Source organism: Prionailurus bengalensis, chromosome D3 (assembly GCF_016509475.1).
Source record: "Prionailurus bengalensis isolate Pbe53 chromosome D3, Fcat_Pben_1.1_paternal_pri, whole genome shotgun sequence".
NCBI lineage: Eukaryota > Metazoa > Chordata > Mammalia > Carnivora > Felidae > Prionailurus > Prionailurus bengalensis.
In genome coordinates, this window is record NC_057356.1 from 52,699,901 (window position 1) to 52,727,528 (window position 27,628).

General features: G+C 39.2%; 1 protein-coding gene across 2 annotated transcripts in view; it reads right to left on the bottom strand.

Moving 5' to 3' along the window:
• Positions 1-5,117: 5,117 nt before the first annotated feature.
• Positions 5,118-27,628, bottom strand: part of DSC3 (desmocollin 3) — a 50,421-nt gene continuing 27,910 nt past the window's right edge. Inside the window, exons 10-17 of one of the 2 annotated variants that reach the window (XM_043558523.1) lie at positions 23,464-23,720; positions 23,181-23,323; positions 21,849-22,073; positions 19,413-19,637; positions 16,334-16,455; positions 11,437-11,694; positions 9,361-9,403; positions 9,150-9,266 (exon numbers count right to left, since the gene is read on the bottom strand). In XM_043558523.1, the coding sequence (XP_043414458.1) occupies positions 9,377-9,403; positions 11,437-11,694; positions 16,334-16,455; positions 19,413-19,637; positions 21,849-22,073; positions 23,181-23,323; positions 23,464-23,720 (1,257 nt within the window). In that variant the 3' untranslated portion in view covers positions 9,150-9,266; positions 9,361-9,376. Of the gene's footprint in view, positions 9,267-9,360; positions 9,404-11,436; positions 11,695-16,333; positions 16,456-19,412; positions 19,638-21,848; positions 22,074-23,180; positions 23,324-23,463; positions 23,721-27,628 lie in introns of both variants that reach the window. The other variant, XM_043558522.1, reaches the window with a different exon arrangement.

Genomic DNA, 27,628 nt, shown 5'->3' on the forward strand with positions numbered 1-27,628 from the left:
TTATTCTCTGCTCCTTATTGTTTAATTTTTCTTTGTACCATTTATTACAGCATGACATTAAGCACATATTTGTATATTTGTTTATTATCTTCTTGGGATGCAGTTGTGAGAACATGGACTTTGGCTATTTTATTCACTGCTGTACCTTTAGCATCTAGACTTAGTTAGCATATGGTAGGTGACCAAGAAATAATTGCCAATGACTGACTGATTGAATGATTGACTGACTGACTGAATGAATGAATGAAGAGCCTTGCTTTAGACAATAAACTGAAGCACAGAGAGATTAGCAAGCTTATCCAAGTTACATGGTAAGTTTTTTCCCAAGCTGGGCCCAGCAATTTTTGTACCATTTAAAAGAACAACAGAAATTGCATTCAAATTTAAAAGTTCTATTTTGTTTGTGTATACGTGTGTGTGTGTGTGTGTGTGTTGGTTTGTTTTGTTGTTCTTCTCCTTACAGTATTGTTTTTCTTTAATTTTTTTTAATGTTTATTTATTTTTTGAGAGAGAGAGACAGAACGTGAGTCAGGGAGGGGCAGAGAGAGAGGGAGACACAGAATTCGAAGCAGGCTCCAGGTTCCGAGCTGTCAGCACAGAGCTTGACATGGGTGCGGCTTGAACTCATGAACCATGAAATCATGATCTGAGCTGAAGTCGGATGCTTAACGAACTAAGCCACCTAGGTGCCCCTTGAGCATTGTTCTTATGTTGTCTTAGCCTCATCTGTCAAGATAATAATCTTATTCTATTGTTACATATCTGGTATGTGTGTTGGTGTGTAGATTGAAGATAGGAAATTAGACTAATTGGCTGGCTGAGCTAATACTTTGATTCAATAATTTGAATGGATTCAGATTCTTAGATTACTTAGCAAATCCAGTCAGAAATATGGGTTATAAGAGCATACAAGTTTTTTGAGAGTTAGTAAATATAGTGAAAAAAGTGGGGGGATATTCTGGTTCTTAAGATCTCAGGACCAGAAATCCTTCACTCTGATTCCCAATTGCTGCAAGTAGCATCAACTCTCTGAAACTCAGACACGACTTGCGAATACACGAGAGTGAGGGCGAACCCTGATAGGGGTTGTTGGGTGGGGGTGTCAAGACAAAGACAAATTATGACAAAATACTGACATTTTGTACATCTGAATTTGTGATCATGGATATTATCTGTAGCCCAAGGAAACACATATATAACAGAATTCCTTCAAAATGATGTATGATCTTTCTGAAGCACGAGGGTGGGAGGGAGGGAGGGTCCCTTGTAAAGAACACAGTGTGTTGAGAATTGGACTGGAAAAGGTATTCCTGTTTCACTCTGGGACACATTCTCCTTGTCGATCAGATACATCCAGCTTCACCAAGTTAGAATCACAGAACAGAAATGTTGACTAACCCACCCAGCTTGATTCCAGTAAAATTCACATCATTTTTTTCCTCTCTACTTTTTCTCTCCCTATGTCTAATATACTTAAGCCATTTTCCTGCCTTTCCCCAAGTAACCTTATATTATTACGTATTTGCTTTAACTTGTCTGTGATGATCCATATTAAGGGGGAAGAAACCACAGAAATTTCAATTAGAAATTGAAATTGGGACTTTCTGTGAAATTGCCCTTTAGCTTGGAACCTGCCGCATCATGTCAGAGAAACTTGCATGGTGTATGAAGCCAGAAGGCCAGCCTCAGCAGAACTCTGTAACCAGCAATGCGGTTTAACTCCATAGACTCAGATTTACTTCTATACAGGAAGTGAATCTATTAAGGTTAGAATGTAAATCTTTTAATGAAATAAATGTAAATACACTAATCTCACACAGCGTATCTTTAGCTTAATGTACTTTGAAAAGAAAGCGAAATCAATACAAATCATGTGGGAAGTTAGTAACAAATACTCAAGTTTATTCTGGCATCATATTGGACCTATTAGCTTTCCCCGGACGTAAACTGCTGGCTTATAATATCCGCGGTGCATATTTACCTCCCGCTATGGTTGCAATGTACTCAGGAGACAAAGAACAATTACAAGACAGATAGATTGCCGGTATTTCTGCCCATGTTTGCATTTTTCAATTGGCTTCCAAAGACCCTTCTGTTCTTAAGGTCCCCGTAGAGTAACAACAGTGCTTTCAGGCACTGCCCACAGGTTTGAGCAGCCCCAGGTATCTTTCCGGTAGGTACTGGAGCACAGCTGAGGTAGGTAGGTGTGACTGAAGGGTGTGTCCTCTGCTCTCACAGATCACTGAAAAGGAGCCTTGACACCTTGAGAGCTGGAGGCAAAGGCAGAACACCCAGCCTCTCCTACCTTGAGGATTCATGGAAACGACCTCGCCCAAAGAACACTGCAAAACCAGTTTATCCTGAAAGGAAGTATGTTTCTTTTATGGTGGTCATTGTTGTTTTCCAACGTGGTGAAAAACACTCAAGCTGAGACCTACCTTCAAAGGTTTACCTGCACAGTATAGCATTGTTAACTATAAGCACGAGGTTGCATTTTCATCTTGCATGACTGAAACTCTATCCCCATTAAACAGCAACTCCCCATTTCCTCCCCACCTCCACCAGCCCAGAGCAACCACCACTGGGCTTGGTGATTAGTGGCTTCCAGGAGCTGAGAGAATGGGGAAACGGGACTGGCAGCTTAAAGGGTTTCCTTTCTGGGAACTGAAGGATGAACATGTTCTGGAACTCGTTAGTGTCGATGGCTGCACCAGATTCTGAACGAATGACACTAAACTCTACACTTCAGAATGGTTCAAGTAGGGGCATGACTTTAAAACAAAATCATTAAAATGCCTTAAGTAGGTGAATTTTATGTTATGTGAATTTTGCCATAATTAAAAGAAAAAAAAACCAATACGGGGAAAACAAAAGTTCTGAGGCTCAAATTAAATGAAATCAAAATAAGCAAACAGAACAGCTAGACCTGCAGGGCACCTGTGTGGCTCAGTGGTTAAGCGTCCCACTCTTGGTTTCCCCTCAGGTCATGATCTCCTGGTTGGTGAGTTCAAGCCCCGCATCAGGCTCTGCACTGACAGTGTGAAGCCTGCTTGGGATTCTCTCCCTCCCTTTCTCCCTGTACCCCTCCCCTGCTCATGCACTCTCTCCCAAAATAAATAAACTTAAAAAAAAAAAAAAAGAACAGCTAAACCTACAAACTTAATCTGGATAGTGTTTGCTTAAGTCGCTGCCACCATGTTTTCTGTCCACAAGCCAACCCTAATCCTGATTAATGCAAGAGTCATAACGAAGCTGTCTAGAGCTGGGATTAACTCTTTTAAATAAATAAATAAAATATTATCAATGTTCGTTGTAAAAGATGAACACAAAATACAAATCAACCGTAATTCCATTGTCTGGAAAGAATCAATTCAGATCTTTTTTTATACATAGAAGCATAAACTTTTCCTTAAAAAGAGATTAAATATTTTAGTAAATTCAACAACATGAATTCATTGCCTGTATAGCTAACACTTGCACATCTTTCACTATGTACAGGCAGTGCTCTGTTACCACAAATACTCGGTGCCCAGGAGGAGACGAGTGACACGCACTCGGGGAATCAGAAAAGACTGTTTCTTCTGCACCGGTGCTGACCCAGCAGAGTCATCTCCAAAGGCTGAGCCCCGAACCTTGGCATCAGCCTCTTTTTATGGCTGGGATTGTAGGGGCTCAAGGGGAAAAAATGAAAAAGGGGAGGGGGCACTTATCAGTGGTGCTACTCCGGCAGTTGGTAGATGCAGGAGTGCAGGAGGTAAGCAAGATTACCAAAATCAAAACCATTCAAGGGGAGCATCTGGTCTCGGACATCTGGTTGACCCCCTTTTTTTATCTATCTGCCCTTGCCAGATTTCCTTCTCACTTTTGCCCACTTCCCTTCTCAGTTCTACATGCTATGAATATAGTAACTCATTCAATCGTTCCATCAACCCCTTGAGGTTGGTATTGTTATCTTGCTTTTAAAGATGAGAAAACTCGGGGCGCCTGGGTGGCTCAGTTGGTTGAGCGACCGACTTCGGCTCAGGTCATGATCTCATGGTTTGTTGGGCTCTGTACTGACAGCTCAGGGCCTGGAGCCTGCTTCTGATTCTGTATTTCCCTCTCTCTCTGCCCCTCCCCCACTAATGCTCTGTCTCTCTCTGTCTCAGAAAGATATAAACATAAAAAAATTTTTTTAAAAAGGTGAGAAAACTCAGACTAAGACTGAGACTGCAAAAAGTCTGACTCTAGAGGCATCCATTCTCAACCACTCTGGCCATATCAATTCTGCTGGATGCTTGGCATTTACCAAATGTTTGGATATCAGAAACAAAAATTCGGGGCACCTGGGTGGCTCAGTGCATTAAGCAACTGACTTTTGGTTTTGACTCATGGTTTCGTGGGTTCGAGTGCCATGTTGGGCTCTGTGCTGGCAGCATGGAGTCTGCTTGGGATTCTCTGTCTCCCTCTCTCTCTGCCTCTTCCCCGCTCATTCTGTCTCTGTCTCTCTCAAGATAAACAAATAAACTTAAAAAAAAAAAAAGAAAAGAAAAGAAAAGAAACAAAAAATTCAATGAGCATTCTTAAAGACAAATACTTAGACACAAAAATAATAATCGCAATAAAAGTTCCTGAAATTGAAATCATGGCTCGAGTTTACACTACAATTAAAGCTTTTGATACAACCATTTTTGAAATGGTCAGTCTTACCTTTGTGGGAAAGCAGACACATACACGACTAGGGAAAAGATTTGCTGTGAGGTACACAGCACCATAATCTGGTTGTGAGCAAAGCTTGAAGGTCATATACTCTGTAAGTGACAGAACAAAGATCGGAATATTGCTTGCTTTTTTTTTTTTTTTTTTTTTTTTTGAACTCATGATGCTTCCCCTTGACTACACAGCTCCAGCTATGTCAGCATCTTATTTCTGGAACACCCTACAATTACAACCACCTTCCAATACTTCTTTACCCAAGAAAAATCAGCTAGAGAGATACAGATAGATATCATCTGTAAAGCTATGCCCCAAATAGTGCTCTCCCCCCAAATAGCTTAATACGTAAATATATGGACAATTTGATAATGACCCGTTCCCTAAAACATTATCCCAGTAATGAATACAATGAACACAATGAAGACAGTCTTGAGGATCTATTTTCATGCCAGTCTTAAGCACAATTTTACAACGTGATCACCTTGGAATCATCTTATCTCTAAATACGGCAAAGACAAGATTATCAAGTTAACAGTTTCATTACATTCTATATCTGCAACTATCACTTTATACATTCAATTTTTGCTTATTTTAACCTGCCATGTTCCTTTAAAGCAAAGCAATTCCTTTTAATAGCAAACTTAAAAATTCTGTTAAAAATGCTACAAACCAAACCTCACTGCATTTTAGACAGTTAACTGCTTCCTTATAAAAATACGAAAAAACAATCTGTACATTGACATTAAAAATTCAAGAACATTCACTGGAAAAAAATGAAAGTTATTTTTACACTAAACTAGCATAATTTCCCCCTTACATATATATGGAAAGAAGAATGCCTCATGTTAAAAATGTTTACATTAGACATAAGAAGACCCTTATAAGGAAGAAAGAAAAGTACCCTTTTCAAAGTCTAGGTCTGTAAAATCTAGATTTGGGGGGGAAATTAGAAAATGGGAAAAGTGGCAACAAATAAAAATTGAGAATCAAATAAAAATTAAGACACACATTTAATTGAAGACATTGTACCTCAGGGCCCAGAGGGCTACATCAGGAAGAATGTATTCCCCATGAATGCCCCATTTGTTCTGCGCAGCCAGTTTGGGCCCGTTCTGTAAATGCCTGAAGACTTGACATGCAGCCGGCTTTTCCCTTGATTCCACACTCCAAATAAGGTGAGGCATGGAAAAAGGGTTGGTGATATTTCACCAAACTTAAATGGGAGCCACCACTGGCCTGAGAAAAGAAGGCAAAGGGGGAGCCTGGCCTAGAAAACTTTAAGTAGCAACTAATTTTGTCTCTACTACCACTCGGTGTCTCTTTATTGGTCTCTCTCCTTGCCCTCGAAGGCCTGGGTTTTCATGTTGCTGACTGTCCAAATACCCCACGTTGCACTCCCCCTAAGTTCCCTGTGTTCCCAAATGACCACTGGGTCTTTTTCTTTCCTGTATTCAAAATTTCTATTTCTTCTATTACTTAAAACATCCTTGTAAGAAAGCAAGCTCATAGAAATTAATTCATACTACAGGGTGATTGACAGCCTGGAGTATTCACCACCTAAGTGTTATTGATCACATTGGGAGAGAGATTAAAGGAAGGGGATGGATGGGAGAGCTGGATTTCTTTTGAATCACACCAACATCAGTTTAAAACAGGGCAGTGAGGGGCACCTGGTGGCTCAGTCAGTTAAGCGTCCAACTTCGGCTTAGGTGGTGATCTCACGGTTTGTGGGTTTGAGCCCCGTGTCAGGCTCTGTGCTGACAGCTCAGCCTGGAGCCTGCTTCAGATTGTGTGTCTCCCTCTCTCTCTGCTCTTCCCCTGCTCATGCTCTGTCTCTCTCTGTCTCAAAAATAAATAAAATATTTAAGAAAAAATTTTTAAACAAAAACAAACAAAACAAAACAAAAAAACAGGGCAGTGAGTGGGGAAGTGGCATTTTACAATCCCCAGGCTTGAATTAGAACACAGCAGATGGTGATGGGTTTGAGGTCTTGAATCTTAGGATGGTCATGCCCCACTCAGTCCCTTCAGTAAGATTTGTGCCCCCCTCCCAGCTCCCTTTATCCTTTAAAATCTGACCAACACAGCAGGGTTTATCGGCTCTAAATTTTACAAACGTTGATTAATAGAAAAGGGAAGGAAAACGGTGATAGAATCTTTTTACCAGAATTAGGTTTTTAAAAGCGTTCAGTATTAGCTCCAAGAAAAGCATTTCATCTCTGGAGCCTTGCTGGTGGGAGTCAGGGAGCCTGAGCTGGAACAGCCATTTGCCAGCTGGCTCCACATTTGTGCATGCAGAAAGAAACTGTGAAGCAAGGCTACTGTTCCACCTAGTTCCCTCTTCCCTTCCCACTGAAACCAGAGAAGTTTAATTAGCTGTATACAATTTAAAAAATTGTTCTTAAGTTTATTTTTGAGAGAGAGAGCGAGTGAGCGTGGGAAAGGGACAGAGAGAGAGGCAGATGGAGAATGTGAAGCAGGCTCCACGCTATCAGCCCAGAGCCTGATGCAGGGCTCAAACTCACCAACCACGAGATCATGACCCAAGCTGAAATCAAGAGTTGGACGCTTAACCAACTGAGCCACCCAGGCGCCCCTAACTGTATACAATTTTAAAGAAATTACCCAAATGTACATGAACAATTTCCTAATATGCTTAGTTAATGCAGCATATAAGAATTAAGTATAAGAGGCTCTCTCTTTTTAGAACTTTAGATTCCTATTGTCAGATACATTCGGCTTTATATCATCATCTTCCCTTTTGGTTTTCATTTTATTTTAAATGTTGCATTAACTAATATGTGTGTGTGTGTGTGTGTGTGTGTGTGTGTGTGTGTGTTTATGTGTGTGTGTGTGTGTTTATCCTTATCCAAAAGTAGAGCATTCCTATGAAAACTTGCATAAACCGAAATGGCATAAAGCAAAGAAGCAATTACCATTCATCCACATGGAAAATTTTTTTAGTGTTCCCAGTCCCAAAATTTAACCTCTCTTAGGCTTCTCTGATACCTGAGGACACATCTTACTAAGTGATGTACAAAATAAATGGAGATAAAGCAGAGATGCTCACAGACACAGTTCAAAGCTGAGGCAGCTTGATACTGAGATGCTGAGTGAAGTTCCCGGGGGAAGGAGCTTGGCGGGCCCCCCTTCTCTGCTCTGGGTACACGCTGCCTCTATAAGGCTCACAGCAAGGTAAACGCTAAATGCTATCCTCTCTTTTTGCATATAAGCACAATTCTTCTTCAGGTACCTTTAGGTTAGCAAAAACAGGTAGTGATGCAAGGTTTTCATGCAAGTGAAGTGGCGTAACATGAACTTTTGAAAAGTGGGGGATATCACTCTCTCTCTCTCTCTCTCTCTCCTATCTATCTATGTATCTATCTATCTCTCTATTCTCTCTATATCTTCAGTAGTCCTGAATCTCAGGGAAAAAGATGTTAATACTTAGGATTACAATCTCAACAGAAGATCTTTGATGTTTTTTGTTCAAATACTGACAATAACTCTGTATAGTGAACATAGTTCTCTTTCTTGAGAATAAGGAAACTTAGATATATTCCTCATAATAATCCTTCTCCAACCCATAAAGCACACACTCAAAAGCATAAAAACAACACAATTTTTCAGTCTACAATTTCCTGTTGTAGTTTAACATGGTGGCTATGTATTTTTTAAGACCTTATTAGGGTAACCAAGCAGACAGAACTAACTGCCCTTCATGATCTAGTTGCCAACCAGAAGGAAAATGAAATTCTAGTGGTCTTTGGGGCTACTAACTCAGTGGTACAAAATTTTTAAAGAGCTAAAAATTGCAGTACAGTTTACCATAATGTTTGATATAATCCTATTAACTTAAATCTGGAATAAGAACAGAATTTCTAGCCCAGTAGCTGTTCTATATTCAATCAAGTACAGCATAGTTATCATTGGACTGATATTAACTAAATACATTTGTTGGAAAGCTATCTATAAAGAATAGAAGATCCTTTATAGACCTTAAATCCAATGTTACAGCATGATTTTGCTAGCTGTCTACTTATTTTGCAATAAAGAAGGCAAAATACGTTTTAACATTTCAAACTTCTTGGAAAAGATAAGCAACAAATTGCTATAAAACTACAAATTGGTAAATAGTACAATTAAAAATTTAGAAAACTTCATATCTATTTTTCTAATATATATGTTAAAAACACATATCTATATATATTAGAAATTGAAATTCTAATATATATCTAGCTAAATATATACATATATGTATGTACATATATACATATATGTATATATTAGCAATTGAAATTGAACTTTAAATATCCCTTTTGGAAACTTCCAGAATGTCTGGCAAAAACACATCTCATTGTAGCACATTAACATTATCTCTTTGTGCATGTTTCTGCTAATGTAGTAAATTTGGCTCCCAAATTATTTAAAAAGTCAAGGCCATCTTCTTCCTGTTTTTCGCTGCAGCACCCTACAGAACCAGCTGGAGATCCCTTTCCTTCATAGTTATACGTAAGGACATAATCTTGAGATGGCACATGGTTTTCATTCTGATTACACAGATGCAATTTCTGTAAAATAAACAAAAAAAAAAAAAGGATTGTATTGTTGTATTATTTTAAGTATTCTTAAACATATGAACATAAAATTTATTATTTTATTTACCTTTTATGTCTAATTTTTAACCAGTGTGTCCTCTAATGGAGTCCTACATACAAAAAATGCACATGATTGGTCGATATCACAACCATACCATAAAGTCAGTATATCTTACATTTCTAGTAATCCATACAAACAAAAAAATTTATATATATACAAATGTTATATTTATGTATATTTAAATTATCATTAAATGCTTAACTCTAAACTTTCTATCTGGAGTTCAGGCTAGTCCACAAAACGGTGACACTATGCGTGGTGGCCTAGAATTTGACGTTGTATCTGAACAGTCCGGGTTTTGAGTCCCAGCTCTGGCTGTACCAGCTACGTATGTGACTTTGAGCAGGTCACTAAACATCTCTCAGTCTCACTTCTCACTCTCTTTACATCTAAAATGGGAATATACACAGTGACTATCTCACGATAATGATGAAATAATAGCGCATGAAAAATACTCTTCCTTCGCCCAGCACATAGTAAATATTCAAAAAACATTAACTAAAATCACGATTACGTGCAGTTTTAAAGTAGGCAAGAATTATCACATTGGTTTCAGAATGACGTTTTCCGAGATAGCCAAAACATGACAAAATAGAGAGATGTGCAAGACATTTTAGTGAAATTAAAAATACTCAACATAACCCGGATTGCAAAAACCAGCCCTTTGCACTGGAGAGGCCATGCATTCAGCCACATCCACCCTCACAGTCTGTTACTGGCCAGCTTGTCTAACCCCCCTGGCTCCTCCTCCTCACCTGTGTGCCCCCTGCCTCTCTAACCCAGAGCTTATTTCCTTGGCTTATGTTATCAAGTGTCTTTCTTCATGACCGATTCAGCCTCGTATCCCATTATGTGCTGTGCACATTAAAGAACACCCCTAGGAGTGCTTCTTAAGCTTCACTCCTTCCCCTGCCTGATCTTACATGAATACTGGCTGTCTAGAAACAGAAAAGAGATTAACACTTGAATTTGACGGGAAAAAATATGCTATGGGCATGCGATAAGCTATAGCCACGTCACAGAAAGGTGCCTAGTTGCAATCCATTAAAGGATTAAAGGCTTCTGGTCCACTGTTGGTGTTACAATGGTACTGGCACACTCTGATAAAAAGAAAACTTAGTACCAGGAAGAATATTCAACCCAGTGGTTCTCTACCCAGGTGGCACATGTGAATTGCCTGAGGAGTTTTAAAAATAATAGTACTAGGGCCGCTTGGGTGGCTTAGTCAGTTAAGTGTGTGACTTGGGCTCAGGTCATGATCTCCCATCTCATGGGTTCCAGTCCCACATTGGACTCTGTGCTGACAGCTCAGAGCCTGCAGCCTGCTTCAGATTCTGTGTCTCCCTCTCTCTCTGCCCCTCCCCCACCCTCAAAAATAAATACAAATTTAAAATAATAATAATAATAATAAGCCAAACCAATTAAATCCAAATCCTTCAAGGTGGAGCACAGGCATTAATATCTTTTAAAAGCTCCAGGGGGATTTTGATGTGGTCCCAGGACTCAAAAATCATGATTTAATCCCTCCTTTGTTTTACATCCTTGCTGTCCCCTGAATAAAAATGTTTTATATATGAATGGTGTTTTTTACATTAAATATAGTTTATACAGCTCATCTTATTTAATGTTCATCCTAGAATTGTGTGCAGATGTTTTGTTTTCAGAGAGAGAGATGTAGATTGGATTGGGGGAGTTTTGTGATTGTAGGGAGTAAGATTTTTTTTTCACATTCTTCTATATGAAAATAATTCGTGAGGTAAACTACATCTAGAAGTGGCATGTGGCTTTAGGTTGGATATTAGAAACTTCCAGATCGCATGAGATTTTAGAAATTAAAAGAAATATGACAGATGGAATAAAATCTCTTTTATGTTAAATAATGTTAACAAAATCAAAGGGCATGGGGGTGGGGAGGCGTGGAGGAGGGCAGTGCTGGGAAGGACCAGAGAATGAAAGAGAAAAGATACATTGAAAAGATACATAGGGAAAAGCAACTTCTGCAACTGTGTGCTAATTTCAATTTCCTCTTGTTCTACACTTGGATATTTAAACCTTAGAATGGAAACGCTGAGGGAAACTCACTTCACCAAGGCGGGGCTGGGTGAAATTATGCCACTCGGAGTAGGTGTGTCTGCAGTTGTCCGTCTCCACGTGTCCTCCCCTGCAGGAATCCAGGGTGTGATGATGCCCCGTCCCCCGGCACGATTCCAGGGTCTGGTGTCCGCCTTTCACCATTTCAATGGTCTCCTGCCCTCCATTCTTCATTCCTGATCCCACGGTACCGCAAAAGCCTTGGCCAGAGTTATTGACTGTCTGGGTCATAAACCCATTGGCAGAACACTGAAATAAAATAAAATAAGACCATTTGTATCAGGAGGAAATGGATCCCAAGTGATAAGAAGGCAAGGGAGAGAGAATGTTTATTCAACGTTTTATTGATTCATCCGTTCATTAACAGACATTTGTATTTTCTAATTGTCTGCCCGGTCTAGGGATACAAAGATGGGCATGATCCCTCACCAGCTCTAAGAAGCTCTTATTCCAGTGAGGCAGAAAAATCAGATGATTACTTTAAGAATGTATACGTAGGTGAATGCAGAATGCTATAGAAACACTGAGGAACACATTAAAATCCACATCCAGAGAGAGAAAGTGGAGAAGTCTGAGAGTAGGGGCTCCGATTGAGAAATGGGAGGAAAAAAACCACCACCTGCAGGAAGGTCTACAGGCAAAGGCAACGGGGTGCTTTGGGGGTCTTCAGCTTCAGCCTGTTGATAGTGGCTGCCACATAGGGTTCAGGGTAAGAGAGGAAGTGGAGAGGTTATAAAAGGCCAGAGAATATAAAGAGCCATATGCCATGCTAAAAAATATAGACTATCATGAAGATTACGGAGACTCAAAGAAGGGTTTTAATAGACAGGCAAGGCACATATTTTTAAAAAGTCATTCTAGTCAATAATGTAAAAGACAAATAAGGAGACAATAAGTTGAGTGTCACAGATATCAGAGAGATATCACAGATATCACCTGAACCATTCTAGGTGAACCATGATAAGGATCTAAGCCAAAGTAGAAGCAAAGATGACTCACAGTGGCTGGACCCCATACAAAGTTTACTGGCAGTTAGATGGATGAAGCAGCAAATGGAAGGAATTATTCCTATGTGCTCTGCTTGTGCAACTCCAGATGGCATAATTCCCTGAAGTTGGGATGAAGGATGTGCTTGTGGGTGAGAGGAGGGGGAACAATTCACTTTGGGGCATGGCAAGTTTAAGAAACCTGTGGATGTCCACAATGCATATATGAATATGGGGTCTGGAGCTCAGGTAGGGGAGCTGAGCTGACGCTATAATTCCAGAAGTCACCACCATATAGGTGGTAGTTGAAGTCACAGGGATAAATTATAACACCCAGGGAAAATGGTAGACTAAACAAAAAGAAGGCTAATAACAGAACACAAGAACAAATGTTTTAAGGGGTTGGTAAAGGAATTAGAAGACAGAACTGATCTGAAATAGCAACTGAGAGAATGAAGGAATCCAAAAGACAAACTCTGAAGCCATGCAGAGAGGATTATGGTAAGGAGAAAACATCAAAGCTGCTTAAGAACTGGTCCCAGTAAAGTAATAACCTCTCAGATTCAAGTAAAAGAGTGGCCACTGGTGATCTGTGTCAAAAGAATTTCCACGAAGTGCTGAATGAACAGGAACGAATGTCATGGAGAAATCGAGTATTAAATCTCTCAAAGAGTTCAGTTTCAAAGAAAAAGAGACATGGAGGGAACTAGAGCAGACAGAGTTGAGGGAATGTTTGAAGATGAAAAAGACTTGATTCAACAGTAACTTAATTCTGGAACCTCAGTTGGAAGTCTGGGCCATGGGTGAGAAGTCGAGTTACTGTGGCAACCTCAGGGTGTCAGTTCTAATTATAAGCCGTTACTTTCAGACAAGACCTCCATTAAAATCAGGCTCCGTTGTGCCATCTTCTTGCCAATTTGTTTTTCTTCTATTGAATATGCAGAGTCTCTAACTAAACTGGAAGATTTTCAAGTGCAGATGATTTGGAGTTTCAGATATTTCAGAGTCTGAAATGTATCTATAAATGTCATACATAGTATCTCATTGCCTTAGAAAATTATACCAGAAAGGAGAACTAAAAAGTAGCCATTTGGTGGCGCTGCTGCCCTTTATTTTTTGCTTAGGTTGCTGCTACCTTGAAATTCTATTTAAAAAAAAAAAAAAAATCCTGATTATCAAATCTCCTTGATGGTATAATTTTTGTCATTATAAATACATGTTCAGAGATCACGCAAGCTAATACCGGGAGACTTGAAGATAAACTAAAACCAAAGCTGAGTCCACAGTTCCTTGTTTCACATTCTAGTCTCTGTTCCTTCCTGACCGTCTCCAGGTGCTCTGCCCAAAGTTTATTCTCACATGGTATCAACAGCTCCTTTTCCACGTCAATGATTTCCAGATTTAACTTCTCCAGTCCTGACTTTTCAACCAGCTCCTAACCCCATCTGAACTGCCTCTGACTTAAACTTAGCTCTAAAAGTAACGTCATCATCTTTACTCATTGTACTAAAATGAGCTTACCCATTCACTACAAAGTTTTGTTACATTTAAAAAAAATTTTTTTTTAATGTTTTATTTATTTTTGAAGGAGACAGAGCGTGAGTGGGGAGGGGCAGAGAGAGAGAGAGGGAGACACAGAATCTGAAGCAGGCTCTGGGCTCTAAGCGGTCAGCACAGAGCCCGACACGGGGCTCGAACTCACAAACTGTGAGATCCTGACCTGAGCTGAAGTCAGATGCTTAACTGACTGAGCCACCCAGGCGCCCCTGTTACATTTTGCAAAAATATGCCTAAAATTATGTCCTGGTATAAATTAATAATCCCAACTCCTTCTGAGAAGTGCTCCTAATAGAGAACAGGTAAATAGGTGTGAGTATGTTATGGTGAAATGGCCAATTAATACCATCAGCTCCAGCATCAAATGGTAAAGAACAAGTATGAAGAACATGTCAGTCATTCCATTCTCAAATATAAAATAAGATCTTCCTTTGAGCCAAGGACTATCAGGGACTAAATGGATTTTCTGAATGGAAAAATAATTACAGGGCTCCACATGGAGGCATGTCAAGCACAGGAGGGCTATGACTTTGCATGATGGTGAGCGGAGGTTAAAGAGAGAAAGTCAGTAAGAAAGGTATCTTTGACATATCAAAGGCTTGATATGAAGTCACTGTCCCTGGCTATGGCCTCTGTCACTTTGGCTTCACTTTTTATTTTGTTACTCTAAAGTTAATAAGTTATCATTTACATATTTGAAATACTGACTATCCTTATTTTAATTTTCCAGTTATCATTAGACTACTAGAGTTATCTCCTGCTTAAACTATAGCAAGATTCTAATCCTTGAACTTCCCCATCCTTAGTGTCTTCCTGTTCTCACTGATCACCCTACTGACTCAGCATCATGCTGTTCCCATTATGCCAATCTATGCAGAGAAACTTTCACTGGCCCTTCCTTTCCAAGAAGATAAACCCCAGATCCTTAGTGTGGCATATGATAGCCCCACCTCTTACATCCTCTCCCCCAAAACCCTAAGTTTCAAGCTTCTATTCTTAAAACACCATTTCTTCCATCTCAAAACAACTTCTTTACTATTTGTTGAATAATCCCTAAACTTTGTCATCCCCTTTTTCATTCTTTATTTTTTAATTTCATGTTTATTTATTTCTTTTGAGAGAGAGAGAGAGAGTGAGTGGGGAAGGGGTGGAAAGTGGGGGAGACAGAGAATCCCAAGCAGGCTTTGCGCTGCACAGAGCCCAATGCGGGGCTCAAACTCATTAACTGCAAGATCATGACCTGAGCTGAAATCAAGACTCAACCAACTGAGGCACCCGGGTGCCCCTCCTGTTTTATTCTTAAGGCTGTTTTCCTCCTCTTTAACTATTCCCACAATCTCTCCACTTTCAACCCCTTCTTACTCTTTCAGTGACAGAGTGATCTGTACCTCTTTCACCAGGCCCTTCAGGTTGATCCAGACAACACGAATGCACTTATGTATCACAAGTGTCTTTGAACTAACAGTGCTCTGTCATGGTGCTAATGTTTACTGAAATGTTCCTACTTATTTTTCCCATAGAAGTAGATTCAACTGCTCACAAGTACATTGAAATCTTTTTGAGGGAAAAATATGCCTTGTAAGAACTCTTGAAATATATGCGCCCCCCTCCCCCAAAGAAGAAGCCTAGTACTAAGCACGTCAGCAGTCCCAAGAAATACATAAGGAAAGAAAGTGGCAATAATCTTCCAAGTAATCTACCCTCCACCATATAAAAATATATATCTCTTTGGTATTTTCTTAATTTATCGTCAGAACTTTTAGTAGGTTTTTTCCCCCATTATATATGATCAAAGAGAGAAACAAATGATATCTGGAAATGTACATGGTACAGAGCAACTGAAACACTGTTATTATAATAAATCCACATCAAAAAGTTTTAAATCATAGCACTAGAGGGTGGAAAAATGATAATTAAAACAACACATGTCTTTTTGTAATTTTTTTCAATGTTTTATTTATTCTTAAGAGAGACAGAAACAGAGCATGAATGAATGAGGGGCAGAATGAGAGAGAAACACAGAATCCAAAGCAGGCTCCAGGCTCCGAGCTGTCAGCACAGAGCCCGATGCGGGGCTTGAACTCACAAGCCATGGGATCATGACCTGAACCGAAGTCAGACACAACTGACTGAGCCACCCAGGCGCCCCAAAACAACACATGTTTTAAGAATTCTAATAAATGCCACTACATAAATATCTGAATATCAGCAGATAAAATACTTATGCCTACAAAATCTGACCAAATTAAAAATATAAGTTAACCCCTAAATTTCAAAATAACTTCAGGAGAATTAGTAAAAGAAATTATGGGAGATATTCAGAGATACTCATTTAAAACACTTACCACCTTATCATCTCCAGGTGCTTCTGTGTTTGATATGATTAAGTTTTGCTGTGCTAAATCTTCAGGAAAACCTTTTCTTTTTTTGGCACCAAAAACTCCACATACCAAAGTTAGCAATACAGCTGCATTTAAAAAAAAAAAAAAAAGTTTAACATACATAGAATAAAATACCTTTTATTTTTTATTACCTCAAGTGCACAGGAGGAAAACCACTAACCACGGTCCCATGAATTACCTTGGCCTTTCTAAATTAATAGGCCATGATTTAGCTTGGATTTTAAAAATGTGAATTAATTATATGTGTATGTTTATATATATATATATATATATATATATATATATATATATATATTTAAGTTTATTTCTTTTGAGAGACACAGAGACAGCACAGCACAAGTGGGGAAGGGGTAGAGAAAAGGGGAGAGACAGAGAAGAGAGAGAGAATCCCAAGCAGGCCCCATTGCAGGGCTCAAACTTATGAAACCGTGATATTGTGACCTGAGCCTAAACTCAGAGTCAGACACATAACCGACTGGGCCATCCAGCAGCCCCATTAATTATATGTATATTTTGATAATAGTTCTTTTAAGGGTTCGAATTCTATCTATCATGCATGTTAAAGTATTCACAATCGTGGATTAAATAGTAAATTTTCAAAAAATTCAATGACATTAATTTAAGACAGAGACTTTAAGAGATTTACTCATTCCCCAAAAAACGGTTTGCCTGTATGAAAAGCGTGACAAACATACTTTTTTTCTAGAATATCTTATCTCCACGTATCTTAATTAAAACTACTCCGTATTTTGTCTATTCAAAATTTTCACTCTATGTCATACCTGTGGGAGGTTGAAATATGTGTCAATAAGATTAGCAGTAATAATAATAATAACGGTTAATAATCACAGTTCCTTACAATGTTCCACAGGCGCCTCCACCAAGGATGGCCAAACTGCAGCCCCAAACCCCTTCCCATGAATTTTTTGGATGACCACATGTTTTTGAATGGCCCATGAACTATGGTTTTTACATTTTTAAATGTTTTTTTAAAATCAAAAGAATAGTAGTTCATTACATGTGAAAGTTATATGAAAGTCAAAGTTTAGCATCCATTAATACAGTTCTTTTGGAACGCAGGCATGCCCATCACTTAAATATTTTCTATGGCTGCTTTCCTACTAGCAGGGTAGATTTCCCTGGTTATACGCGAAACCACATGGCCTGCAAAATGTAAAATATATGCTATCCAGACCTTTACAGAAAAAGGGTACCAATCTCTGCCTATTCTATGTGGCCACTTGTTAAACTTTCTGGTTCCGTGTCCTACCCCACTCTCTTGATCCACTCCACTCCAGCCACACCAGTGTCCCTGTCATGCCTTGACTTCTCCAGCCACCCTCTCACCTCAGGACCTTTGTGCTGACCTCTGACTGAAAAACTCTTCCTCCCAAGTACTGTACTTAGCTGACTCTTTGACCTTTCACAAAAATCATTGAAGATAACCTTGTCAGGCCTGCCAAACCATCCACTGAAAACCGGAGTCACTAGCCCTAATCACCGCCCCCCACAACACCACACACACACACACACACACACACACACACACACGCTCCACAGCACTACAGCTCCTAATTATTTCACTCTATTTTTTCCTCCACAGCATTTCACTTATTTATTAGTTTACTGTCACAAGGCACACTGTTTGCATTTGGTTTTGTCTGTTTTGTTCACTGATGACTCCCAAGCACCTGGACAATTTCTGGAATATAGTAGGTGCTCAATGTATATTTATTTTGTTGAGTTGTTGAAAAATAATGAGCATTGTACTGTTGGAAGCTTTTCACATGAGTTACCCAATTAATGCTCAGTGCTGCCCCATAAAGGAGGCTACAAATACCCCCTTTCACGGATGAGGAAACTGAAGCACAGTTAAGTAACTCGCCTCCGGTCTCATGGCTTGCAAATGATAGAGCTGGGTTACGAACTCAATGGTTTGGTGCCTGGGTCTTGCTCTTAACCACTAGTCCTATCACAGAACAAAGGAACAACAGCTAATCTAGGCTGGAAGAGTGGATGGAAATAAAAAAAAAAAAAGAGGATAAAATATGGTACCATTGGGAATGACACAACTGACAAGCAAGAGGTTAAAAAAATCCAAAACTGGCAAGATACACCCAAGAAGAGATATTGCTGTGATCCGAGTAAGTGCCCTAAGTCCGTGGCTGAATGATGACAAGAGATCACAGTGGCTTATAGTGGACTTTCATACGGCAGTAGTCTTAGAGTGTTGATTTTGCCCTAAAAGGGGTAGTACTAGGACCAAGAAATGGAAACTATACGTTGCCAGATTTGGAAAAATCTAAGGAACTTTAAGCAGCCCTGTCCAAATATGAAATTTTGTATCACAAAAAGGATCTTGTTCCTTCTTCCTGAAAATATTCCATCAGAAATCTGATAATAACATGAAAGCAATTTGTAATGAGGACTCACCCCGGCTGGACAGTTGGACAGGATTACTTTTTAAAGACCTTTTCCTGCACTCAGACATTTGTGAGATAGATAGATAGATAGATAGATAGAGATAGAGATTTTTTTTAGTTTCTTTTTTAATGTTTATTTATTTATTTTTTTTAATGTTTTTATTTATTTTTTTGGGACAGAGAGAGACAGAGCATGAACGGGGGAGGGACAGAGAGAGAGGGAGACACAGAATCGGAAACAGGCTCCAGGCTCTGAGCCATCAGCCCAGAGCCTGACGCGGGGCTCGAACTCCCGGACCGCGAGATCGTGACCTGGCTGAAGTCGGACGCCCAACCGACTGCGCCACCCAGGCGCCCCTTAATGTTTATTTTTGAAACAGAGAGACAGAGCACCAGCGAGGGAGGGGCAGAGAGAGAGGGAAACACAGAATGGGAAGCAGGCTCCAGGCTCTGAGCTGTCAGCACAGAGCTTGATGTAGGGCTAGAACTCAGGGACTGCAAGATCATGACCGGAGCCGAAATCAGACGCTCAACCGACTGAGCCACCCAGGGCCCCTTTTTGTGATATATTTTAACTTTAAGTAGGCAAAAGGACTTACAAAATAGTAATGCTATGCCCAGCAGTATGGCCAGGATCGCCCATTTTCCGAGTATCACTCCTGCGCTCCTTCGGGTCGGCAGACATTGACTTGGATGAGTACAATCACACAGATTAACTCTCACGGTTTTTGTTGCAGATTGACCTTCTCTATCTTTTACAGTAATAGGAACACTATATTCCTGAAATTCAGCATTTTTCTGATATGAAAGACGGGCAGCTGTATCTGAAAGAAAATGAAAGAATTATATTTTTAATGGACATTTACTTCTAGCATTTGTTTCATCATACTTGTTTCTAAACATGTTATTCTCAAGGAACCACCTGCCACATGAAAATGAATAAAAATGGACAACTACCTTCTATTATTCTATCTTCTATTCTATTCTTAGTGCTACTTTTATCAGCACTAATATTACCATGTATGTGTTGCCCATCGTAACTTTCTAGAAGAGAGGCTTAGAGAAATAACTTGGCATTGGAGTGACCCAGTAGCATTTCTGCAGTATTTAATATTACTTATCTATATCCTTATTTACAAACCAATGATGCTAATTGGCTCTTGACACACACTTCAACCATTTTTCTATAGTACCAGTTTATGGTACTTATAAAGAATTAACAATTGTTACACACAAAGCATGTCCGAAGTCAACATTCTCTTACCCATTTATTTTCTGGTATCTGTCCATTATCTTTATGTACAAGGTAACTTTTCAAAGTACAATAGACCCTTTGTTATTATGCCTTCCCTCTAGAAGTAATCTCAATACCACAAAGCTAGTTAATGCCACCCAGGCTGGGTATAAGGCTTACATAAAAACAGATGTATCTGTATCATAACAATATGTTCTTATCAACTATGATATTTCCCCAATTGTCTTGATACCTACTGTAATGACTTTATTATCAACTGATCAAAAGCTCCATGCATTTTCAATGCCAATCACAACCTTCTGAGTTTTGCAGTAAGCGAGATGAAGAAGTAGCACCATGCACATCCTGGAAGTCATCTGTAATGTCTAAGCCTTTCTTAAACGCACTGTTGCAGCTATTAAGAACTTCAAAGATTTCTGCCTGCATCTCAAATGTAGAGCTCCCCAGAGGAGAGTGAATTACTGCTAAGGTTTAGATGGAACCCTCCCATCTCCTATTGTGGCTAAGGTAAAATCCTTCAAATTCCTCTCCTCCCTCAAGACCACAAGCTGTACCATAGTCACCTCTGCTGTCCTTGTCACTCAACTCTGCCCTCTTCAAACTGTCCTGTCACCAATGTCACCTTGTTAAGACAAATCTGGGCACAGCATTCCTTACTGGCACACTCCCAGTGCATTCCTGCTGTCACTGACTGTACAAAAGTCAGTCTCCTCAGCTTACTACATAAGGTGCTTCATCACCAGATTCCATCGCTACTCCCCCCCCCCCCCCAACTCTCTGGGCATTCCTGCTAAAAGCTAAACTCTAACACTGGTTTATTTATCCCCTTAGCATTTTCCTTCTTTATGCATATTTATTAACCAATTATTTATTAAACAATCACTTATTAAGCAGTTAGTATCTACTAAGCACTGGGCTAGGTGCTGGCGAAACACAAATGAATCACAATTATCCTGAGAAACTCATGTATTGAAAAAGAAAGGTAAATAGGTGATAACACAACACAAAAGGAGCTATAATAAAGGTACAAAAGGTCATGGTGCTACTCCTTCTACTTCAAGAAAGACTTCGTAGATGTGAGCATCTGAATTGCCATCATGTCTGTCTTGTTAATCTCTACGTGTATCACCAGGGTCAGAACGGTGCATAGTAGATGGTAGGGGCTCCATAAGAACCTCATGAATTAATACCAAGCTATGAAATGGGAAGGGTAGTATTCTAGGCAGAAGGGACAGCATACACAAAAATCCAATTGTATGGAAGAGAATGGATAGTAAGAAAACAGCAGTGAATGGTGGCTGAAATATAGAACTACACTTCCCCAGAAATCACTATCACAGGATGCTGTCCTGACGGCTCCCATCCAACATCTCTGTCCATAGCTCACCATGCTTCTTTCCAGAACACCATAGAGTGCTTGCCTCCTATACCCACATTCTCATTTCCAGAGTTCGCTTACACTAAAATTTAAACGCCCCATCTCTGTTCTCTCTTCACCTCCCTGGAGTCACTTTAAAACCACATCGGAAACAATTCGTCTTAATGATAAGTTGCCCAATATTTTCAGCAAAGCTTTTTTGTCTTTGTTGTAAATGTAAATTTTGCCTTCATAAAAAATGATAATTTCTTTCATTTTATATACAATATAAAGACCCCATCATAATATTTGTAAATGGTCGAATTAGGCTTCTAAAATATGTCAATGAGAATATTTTAGCAAACAAGGAAATTCACCCTCAGTTATTTTAGAGCATATAAATCGTTACTGTTTATTAAATACCATTAACTTTGGTGAGGGTCCACATTCTGTTCATTTCTGGAGAAGTGTCTGCCAAGCTGAAATAAAATGGAGGCCCATGGATAGGTTCATCGGGATCGACAGCCGAAATGTCAGTATACCTCATCTTTGGTTTGCAAATTGTTACATAACTTTGAAGTATTTCTGGTGGGTTATCATTCATATCTTCAATGTTAACCGCAAGTGTTCCAGTACATGATCTACCATCTAGGAAGAAAGGTAAAAGATTTAGTGTAGTTTTATGCGTTAACATTTTCTTAATAAAATAAATTAACTACCTTCTATATGATATATGTTTCCTCAAATAAGCTGATATTAGAAAAAATGGTAAATAAGAATGTAGAAGAATAAACGAAACCTGTAGATCATCTAAAATGAGTACTGCCATTGATAATATCAGTTACAACTGCCAATAAACTTTTTGCCAGGATCACTACCAGACAAGAAAAATCAATGTGTGAACTCTGTATTCGCAGGGGTCCCCTCTGGTACAGATGTTAATGAGCACTAGAAAGGCTACAAAAAGTTATTCTAATCTTGGTACACATTTAATCCACTTAGCAAGATTTTGAAAATATATGATGCTTGGGTTCCCCAAATATTCTGATTCATTTCATCTAAGTCAATGCTACAAAATGATTTTTTTAATTTTTTAAATGTTTATTTATTTTTGAGAGAGAGACAGAACGTGAGCATGGGAGGGACAGAGAGAGTGGGAGACACAGAATCTGAAGCAGGTTTCAGGCTCTGAGCTGTCAGCACAGAGCCCCATGCAGGGCTTGAACTCACGGTGAGATCATGACCTGAGCCGACGTGGGATACTTAACTGACTGAGGCACCCAGGTGCCCCTACAAAATGATTTTTTAAGTGCCCCAAGTTATTGTAATATGAAGCCAGGGTTAAGAAACTCTGAGTTGTTTTCAGCAACAGAATTCAAGCAAAGGGTCACTGTGACCTAATAATCAGCTAAGTTACTCAAAGATTCAATTTAAAATGGCATGAAAAGATCTAGAAGATTCTGGTGAGATCATCTCATCCGATCCAAGACTTAAGTTTCCTCTTTGCCCTCCAACAAAGAGATCTATAAGCATGTGAGGTCCCACCATGCTGGGGATATAAAGATAAATAAATGGCTTCTTGTTGCTATGAAGGTTCACCTCGTTAAATGATTAAGGGAAATAGGAACCGTCTTCAAAGTAATTTCTGACAATTCAAAAATACCTATCACAACAATTCTGCACAATAATAATTGCAGCTTATTGTCCAATTCCTCCTAAGATACCATATTAAATAAAATTAACTTTTTTTTTTACCTTGGTCTATTGCCAGGACAGTTATATTATATAAGTCATTTCTGGGAGTCATGGCCTCCCGGTCCAGGATTTTGGAAGTTGTGATTGACCCTGAAATCTCATCAATGGTGATCCATCCTTTAGGATCATGCAATTTTTTGTACCTATTAATATAAAATAAAAATAAAATAAAATAAAAAATATAAAATAAAAAGTCTTCAGCAATATAAAACATATTAAAATAAATTACTGTCTCAATTATTACAAATACATTATTAGTATGTGGTTACAGACTTCTTCATACCTTATGCCGCTGGCACTTCTAGTTTCAGGGTCATATGCCTTATAACCATTGACCTTTGACCCCACTGCTGAGTGTTCTTGAATCCGTACATACTGGGCTGCAGGGCTACATTCGGGTCCTTCATCCTGATCCCTCACGTGAACTGTGACCAAAGCTCTGTTCATGGTTGTTCTGAGTGCAAAATCTCGAGTAAATGGAGCTTCATTGCTTACTCCAATTTCCAGGGTCACTTGGTGGTTTTCTTCATAATTCAGCGGCTTTTTAAAAAAGCACATGCATATCAGCATCAGTGTAAAATACCTTCGGAATTTCAAATAACAAGTGAGCATCTGCAAATACGAACAGTGGCGCATAAATTCTATGCTCCCATTCAATCAATATGGACTTTTACCCTTTGCTAAAGAGAGAGGTGATTCTTCACTAAGCCTTTAGCAAGAGTGGTCCAAAAGTTTCTACAGATGGTTTTATGGAGTTGTGGAAAAACAATTCCAGTTATACTCTCATAGTTCATTCTTACTAAGGAAGATTATTCTGAACCTGGAGACAATGCAGAGAGATGACAGTGTTTTTATGACCCTGCTTTAGAGCACTAACAGACCAGCCGAAGGGGCATCTAACTCCAGGGGAACGCAATTTTGTTTGACTCACTACTTCCTATTGACTATGTCCATTTCCTTAACCACCACACTATAATCCCTCTGCTACACTATGCTGCTTAATTGGTTCACCAGCCTCGAAAAATATTTAAGTGAATCCTTTGATTATAATTGATTTTTAGACAGCGAATCAAGCAAACCCATAATAACATTATTTTACATTGTACTGCAAATTTGAAGTATTTTTTTTATTTGATTCTCTTTCTGCTTATCAAAACCATCACTGGCTGACCATTGAACAAAATAAAAAATGAGGAGTAACATTTTTATTTTAAACCTTTCCCCATACCTAGCTATTTTCAAGCTGAGATACTAATATCATAAGTCCGCTAAGAAATCAAGAAAATTTCTGAATCTTAGAAACCACAAAATATGGGTGAAACTTTTTAAAAATTTTTTATGAACATTCTAGAAAACAGAGAGGCAAGAAGGGAAAAAGAATTAATATGTTTATCTATTGCTAATGAACACTCTCACAAATTACATGTGTTGATATATGATCATGCAGAGAATGAAAGCATTCATTGGAGATGAGGCATGGATAGAAAGTCAGGAAACAGCTGCTGCTCTGGGGGAGGTGCAGTGATTTGATCAGGGCCACTTACTAAAGCCTTAGAATTTCTTTATGTAATTTTTCGAGGTTTGCACTGCATATTGGTTTAGAGGCTTAAAACTCTGCAAGATTGGAAATCTAGTAGGATGAAATCAGCGATTAATGAAAAACCAGGAATTCTCTTCCACCACACAGTAGCTTTAATGTTTCATCAATTTATTTTATATTTTTAATATTTATTTCTTTCGGGGAGAGTGCAAGCGGAGGAAGGGCCGAGAGAAGAGGACAGAGGATCCAAAGTGGGCTCTGCACTGACAGGCTAGCAGCTGTGAGCCCAACATGGGGCTCGAACTCACAAACCGTGAGATCATGACCTGCGGTAAATAAAGTTGGACACTCAACCGACTGAGCCACCCAGGCACCTGTTTCATCAACTAAAAAAATGTTCAAAAATATCTTATATCTGCACTGAGATGCTAGTATCTCGCTAGAAAATGAAGTGCTGTTTTATGGCGGACTCTCTATGTTGAGAATGACCAAGTAGAGTATCTTCTTCATCAAGCCCATGTGCAACTGCCGCTGCTCAAATAGAAAGGAAATGCTGAGATGGAAAGATTACCCAGGACTGAGCTGAAGACTGCATCAGCTCAGGGTCTACAGTTCCAGAAAAGTTCTCCGACATGGACAGTTATAACACAAGACCCAAGAACATGTAAGGCTTCTAAAAATAGAATAATAATATCCTACAGTTTACCAAGTGTTTTCACTTTCATTATTATAATTGAATAGCTACTAGGGAGGCAGAGAGAAGTATTATTTATATTCTATAGATAATACAGAGGCTAATTTCCAAGATCACATAGCTATGCAAAGCAATTGAACATGGTGCTTAAGAGCATGTACTTGGAATCAAAGAGACCTTCACTCAAATACTGTCCTACTGCATCCTAGCTATGTCACTTTGGGTAAATTTCTTAATCTCTCTGACACTAAGTTTCGTCCTCTGCACAACTGTTGTAAGAATAACATTTATTTAACATTGTAAGCCCACAGAGAATGCTTTACACTATAGGTTTTAGTAATCTCTCCGGCTGTCACACAGCCAGTCGAAAGAAAAAGGTGATGTATTTTTTGTTAACATCCAATATGATGCATAATAGGAGACACCAACTAACAAGACAATGTTTGGAAGCTTTGTTCAGATAAAGAAGTATATTTGAGCAATCTTTGGCTTGAATTACTGATTATTTAATTCTTTTTTGGTATAGAGGAATGAATAAAGTTCATTCCTATCCATTATTAAGTACACAGCCTATGTGAAAGAAAGATGGATTTCAAAATGCCTTGGTTATACAGTGTTTGATTTTAAAATAGAAGATACCTCATCAATGTTACAAAGTATTTAAATATATAACTTAAGTACACGAACACAAATCTTTAGCAAGGTAAAAGATAAGGTACGTTTACATTTTTTAAATATTTGTTTACTTATTTTGAGACAGAGAGAAAGCAAGTGGTGGAGGGGCAGAGAGAGAGGGAGAGAGAGAATCCCAAGGAGACTCCACGCTATCAATGCAGAGCCTGACGCAGGGCCCAATGTCGCAGACCAAAAAATCATGACCTGAGCTGATATCAAGAGTCAGACACTTAGCTGACTGAGCCACACAGGCTCCCCAAGGATACAATAACTTTAAAGACCAGTGAAGTTGCCAAAGGATCTCTGTAATGAATTCAGATTTTCTAAGGGGTTGCGTAAAATATAGAAAGGAAGATATACCATAGAGAATGCAAATTTTATTGCCCAAAATGTTAGAGAATATTATGAATGGCTTAAAGAAAGAAGGAAGGTAAAACTACCGAAGGAGCTAATAATGACAGAGGAAGGAGATAATTTAAAGAGGAAACTCAGATGGAGCGCCTGGGTGGCTCAGTCGGTTGAGCGTCCAGCTTCGGCTCGGGTCATGATCTCACAGTTTGTGGGTTCGAGCCCCACATCAGACTCTGTACTGATGGCTCAGAGCCTGGAGCCTGCTTCAAATTCTGTGTCTCCCTCTCTCCCTGCTCCTACCCTGCTCATGCTCTGTCTCTCTCTCTCCTTCAAAAATAAATAAAAAAACATTAAAAAAAAAAAAGAGTAAACTCATAGAAGTAGAAATTTATTGAATATACAAAAAGAGAAGACCTCCTTGTGCAACTGAAGTCATGATTTTGTCAAGCCATGTAACCCAAGTAGGGGAAAGAGGAGAGCTAAGGGGAACATGACCCCAAGGGTAGCACGCAGGAAGAATAGCACAGTAGCTCTGACGAAGGGTTCTGCATCAGGAATGTCTCAGTTTGCATCCTGGATCTGTCACCTTCTATCTCTATGAATGGGGGCAAGTGACTTTACTTCTTTTGACTCAGCCTCTTCATCTGAAAATGGGAAGAATGATAGGAACAACCATTGGGTTGTTATGAAAGTTAAAAATAAATCTTTGGAATCCTGTATATTTTTGGAGGTTTTTTTTTCCTTTACAATTTCAAAACATGGGAAAAGCAGCAAAATAAATTAATTTTATAAAGCATACCTAATATTGATTTAAACAGAAACTGTGCAAATTAAGAAAACAATATTTTTTATTATAAAATGGGGATAATAATAGTAACGTATCCATGGGGCGCCTGGGTGGCGCAGTCGGTTGGGCGTCCGACTTCGGCCAGGTCACGATCTCGCGGTCCGTGAGTTCGAGCCCCGCGTCGGGCTCTGGGCTGATGGCTCAGAGCCTGGAGCCTGTTTCCGATTCTGTGTCTCCCTCTCTCTCTGCCCCTCCCCCGTTCATGCTCTGTCTCTCTCTGTCCCAAAAATAAATAAACGTTGAAAAAAAAAATTAAAAAAAAAAATAATAGTATCGTATCCTAAAGGGGATATGACAACTAGTTAAAACCTACATAAGGTGTTTAGTATCATTCCCTTGAC